This window comes from Falco cherrug, unplaced genomic scaffold, assembly GCF_023634085.1.
Source record: "Falco cherrug isolate bFalChe1 unplaced genomic scaffold, bFalChe1.pri scaffold_299, whole genome shotgun sequence".
NCBI lineage: Eukaryota > Metazoa > Chordata > Aves > Falconiformes > Falconidae > Falco > Falco cherrug.
The window spans coordinates 24,581-29,079 of NW_026599460.1; the positions used below are offsets into that span (position 1 = coordinate 24,581).

General features: G+C 64.7%; 1 gene segment (V, D, J or C); it reads left to right on the plus strand.

Moving 5' to 3' along the window:
• On the plus strand, positions 1-4,447 carry LOC114016549 (immunoglobulin heavy constant mu-like). The segment is given in 4 exon segments: positions 1-34; positions 554-862; positions 2,060-2,387; positions 4,091-4,447. Coding segments are annotated over 4 exon segments (1,012 nt in total).
• The last annotated feature ends 52 nt before the right edge of the window (positions 4,448-4,499 follow it).

Genomic DNA, 4,499 nt, shown 5'->3' on the forward strand with positions numbered 1-4,499 from the left:
ATGGAACTGGGATTGGGATGGGACTGGGACTGGGGTGGGACTGGGACTGGGATGGGACTGGGATGGGACTGGGATGGGACTGGGATTGGGATCAGACTGGGACTGGGACTGGGATGGGACTGGGACTGGGGTGGGACTGGGATGGGACTGGGATTTCAGTGGGACTGGGACTGGGATTGGGATGGGACTGGGATGGGACTGGGATTTCAGTGGGACTGGGACTGGGATGGGACTGGGATGGGACTGGGACTGGGATGGGACTGGGACTGGGATGGGACTGGGATTGTAATGGGACTGGGACTGGGGTGGGACTGGGATTGGGATGGCACTGGGATTTCAGTGGGACTGGGACTGGGATGGGACTGGGATGGGACTGGGACTGGGGTGGGACTGGGATTGCGGGGAGAACTGGGAATCTCACTGGAACTGGGACTGCACTGGGACGGAACTGGGACGGAACTGGGACGGGACTGGGACGGAACTGGGACGGGACTGGGCCGGAACTGGGCCCCGCCCCCCCAGCGCCACCCCTGACCCTCCCCCCTCCCCCCAGTCCCCACCCCCGCCCATCCCCCCGCCGTCGCCCTCCTCCACGCCTGCGACGCCGCCACCGTCGCGCTCGTCTGCCTGGTCAGCGGCTTCTCCCCGGCGCCGCTGGCGGTGGAGTGGCTGGAGGACCACCACCCCGTCACCCCCGCGCCCCTCCCCCCCACCGCCCAGCCCGAGGCCACCGGCGGCACCTACCGCGCCGCCTCCCACCTCAACGTCTCCCTGGAGGACTGGCAGGAGAAGACCTACACCTGCAAGGTCACCCACCCCGGCTCCGGCACCGTGCGCGAGGTCACCGGCCACAAGTGCCTCAGTGAGTTCCAGATGCGGGCGGGGGGGGGGTGGTGGCATCTCCCGGGGGTTCGTTCTTCAGGTTGAGTTGGGTGGTGGCATCTCCCGGGGGTTTGTTCCATGTTGAGTTGGGTGGTGGCATCTCCCGGGGGTTCGTTCTTCACGTTGAGTTGGGTGGTGGCATCTCCCGGGGGTTCGTTCTGCAGGTTGTTGGGTGGTGGCATCTCCCGGGGGTTCGTTCTCCACGGTGGGGTGGTTGGTGGCATCTCCCGGGGGTTCGTTCTTCACGTTGAGTTGGGTGGTGGCATCTCCCGGGGGTTTGTTCCATGTTGAGTTGGGTGGTGGCATCTCCCGGGGGTTCGTTCTTCACGTTGAGTTGGGTGGTGGCATCTCCCGGGGGTTCGTTCTGCAGGTTGAGTTGGGTGGTGGCATCTCCCGGGGGTTCGTTCTTCAGGTTGAGTTGGGTGGTGGCATCTCCCGGGGGTTCACCCCTTGTAGGAGTTGGGTGGTGGCATCTCCCGGGGGTTCGTTCTTCAGGTTGAGTTGGGTGGTGGCATCTCCCGGGGGTTTGTTCCATGTTGAGTTGGGTGGTGGCATCTCCCGGGGGTTCGTTCTTCACGTTGAGTTGGGTGGTGGCATCTCCCGGGGGTTCGTTCTCCAGGTTGAGTTGGGTGGTGGCATCTCCCGGGGGTTCGTTCTCCACGGTGGGGTGGTTGGTGGCATCTCCCGGGGGTTCGTTCTTCACGTTGAGTTGGGTGGTGGCATCTCCCGGGGGTTTGTTCCATGTTGAGTTGGGTGGTGGCATCTCCCGGGGGTTCGTTCTTCAGGTTGAGTTGGGTGGTGGCATCTCCCGGGGGTTCGTTCTCCAGGTTGAGTTGGGTGGTGGCATCTCCCGGGGGTTTGTTCCATGTTGAGTTGGGTGGTGGCATCTCCCGGGGGTTCGTTCTTCAGGTTGTTGGGTGGTGGCATCTCCCGGGGGTTCGTTCTTCAGGTTGAGTTGGGTGGTGGCATCTCCCGGGGGTTCACCCCTTGTAGGAGTTGGGTGGTGGCATCTCCCGGGGGTTCGTTCTTCAGGTTGAGTTGGGTGGTGGCATCTCCCGGGGGTTCGTTCTCCAGGTTGAGTTGGGTGGTGGCATCTCCCGGGGGTTCGTTCTTCAGGTTGAGTCGGGTGGTGGCATCTCCCGGGGGTTCACCTCCACCTCCTCCCCCCCTCCCCCAGGTGCTCCCCCGGACGCCAACAGCATCCAAGTCTTCGTCCTGCCCCCCACCCCCTCCGAGCTCTACGTCTCCCAGAGCCCCCGACTCCGCTGCCTGGCCACCAGTTTACCCAGTGACGACGGACTGGTGGTGACCTGGCAGCGCCACAGGGGGGGGCAACCTGCGCCCCCAGATCCTCCAGCTCAAGGCCCAGTTCAACGGCACCTTCACGGCCACCAGCGAGGTCCCCATCTCCACCTTCGACTGGGACAGCGGCGAGACCTTCACCTGCACCATCCAGCACGGCGACCTCCCCTCCCCCATCATCAGGACCATCACCAAGAAGCCTGGTAGGTCCCCCCGCGCCCCCTCACCCGCCTCCGCTCCCCCGTTTCCACCCGCTTCCCACCCCCCTTCCCACCCCGCTTCCCACCCCGCTTCCACCCTGTTTTCACACGTTTTCGACCCCTTTTCCCCCCGTTTCCCCCCCATTTCCCCCCCTTTCCCACCCCATTTCCGTCCATTTCCCACCCCATTTCCCCCCCCATTTCCCCCCCACTTCCCGCCGTTTCCCACCCCATTTCCTTCCATTTCCCACCCCATTTCCCCCCGTTTCCCACCCCATTTCCCACCCATTTCCCCCCCACTTCCCCCCGTTTCCCACCCCATTTCCCACCTCATTTCCTTCCATTTCCCACCCCATTTCCCACCCCATTTCCCACCCATTTCCCCCCCACTTCCCCCCGTTTCCCACCCCATTTCCCACCCCATTTCCTTCCATTTCCCACCCCATTTCCCACCCCATTTCCCACCCCATTCCCCCCGTTTCCCACCCCATTTTCCTTCCATTTCCCACCCCATTTCCCACCCATTTCCCCCCCCACTTCCCCCCGTTTCCCACCCCATTTCCCACCCCATTTCCTTCCATTTCCCACCCCATTTCCCACCCGTTTCCCACCTGTTTTCCACCCGTTTTCACTCATTTCCACACATTTCCCCACCATTTCCGCCCTTTTTCCCCCCGTTTCCCCCATTTTCCCCCATTTCCCCCCCATCTCCCCCACATTTCCCCCCATTTCCCCCCATTTTCCACCCCATTTCCTTCCATTTCCCACCCCATTTCCCACCTGATTGTTTCCCCCCATTTCCCCCCTCTTCCCCCCCATTTTCCCCCATTTCCCCATTCCCTTCCACTTCCCCCCACTTCCCCTGCACTTCCGCCTACTTCCCCCCCACTTCCCCCTATTCACCCCTTCCCCCCACTTCCCCCCCGTTTCTCCCCCGTTTTCACCCACTTCCCCCCCACTCCCCCTCCCCTTCCGCCTAATTCCCCCCCACTTCCGCCTGCTCCCCCCCACTTCCGCCTGCTCCCCCCCCCACTTCCCGCCCGTTTTCACCCATTCCCCCCCTCCTTTCACCCCTTCCCCCCCTTCCCCCCCCTTCCCCCCCGTTTCTCCCCCGTTTTCACCCACTTCCCCCCACTCCCCCTCCCCTTCCGCCTAATTCCCCCCCACTTCCGCCTACTCCCCCCACTTCCGCCTGCTCCCCCCCCACTTCCCGCCCGTTTTCACCCATCCCCCCCCTTTCACCCCTTCCCCCCCTTCCCCCCACTTCCCCCCCGTTTCTCCCCCGTTTTCACCCACTTCCCCCCACTTCCCCTCCCCTTCCCCCCACTTCCCCTCCCCTTCCGCCTAATTCCCCCCCACTTCCGCCTACTCCCCCCCACTTCCGCCTGCTCCCCCCCCACTTCCCGCCCGTTTTCACCCATTCCCCCCCTTTCACCCCTTCCCCCCACTTCCCCCCCGTTTCTCCCCCGTTTTCACCCACTTCCCCCCCACTTCCCCTCCCCTTCCGCCTAATTCCCCCCCCCCCACTTCCGCCTAATTCCCCCCCACTTCCGCCTACTCCCCCCCACTTCCGCCTGCTCCCCCCCCCCTTCCCAACCATTTTCACCCATTCCCCCCCTCCTTCCACCCCCTCCCCCCCCCCCCCCCCCCGCCCCGGCTTCCGCCCTTTATTCACCCACTTCCGCCCCACTTCCTCCTTCCCGCAGGGAAGCGCCTGGCCCCCAGCGTCTTCCTGCTTCCGCCCCCCCCCGCCGAGCTGAGCGGCGCCCGCCCCACCCTCAGCCTGACCTGCCTGGTGCGCGGCTTCTACCCCGAGGAGGTGTCGGTGGAGTGGCAGAAGAACCAGGAGACCTTGGAGGCCACCAGCTACGACACCTTCCTCCCCATCCGGGAAAAGGGGGGGGACACTTCCTACTTCCTGTACAGCCGCCTGGCGGTGGGGCGGGAAGAGTGGGAGCGGGGGACCACCTACGTCTGCATGGTGGTCCACGAGGGGTTGCCCATGAAGTTCATCCAACGCAGCGTCAGCAGGAACCCCGGTAAATGAAGGGGGGGGGTGGGGTGGGGGGAGGGGCGCGGCGGTGGCCACCCAGGTCCTGTCCCCACCCCCGCCCC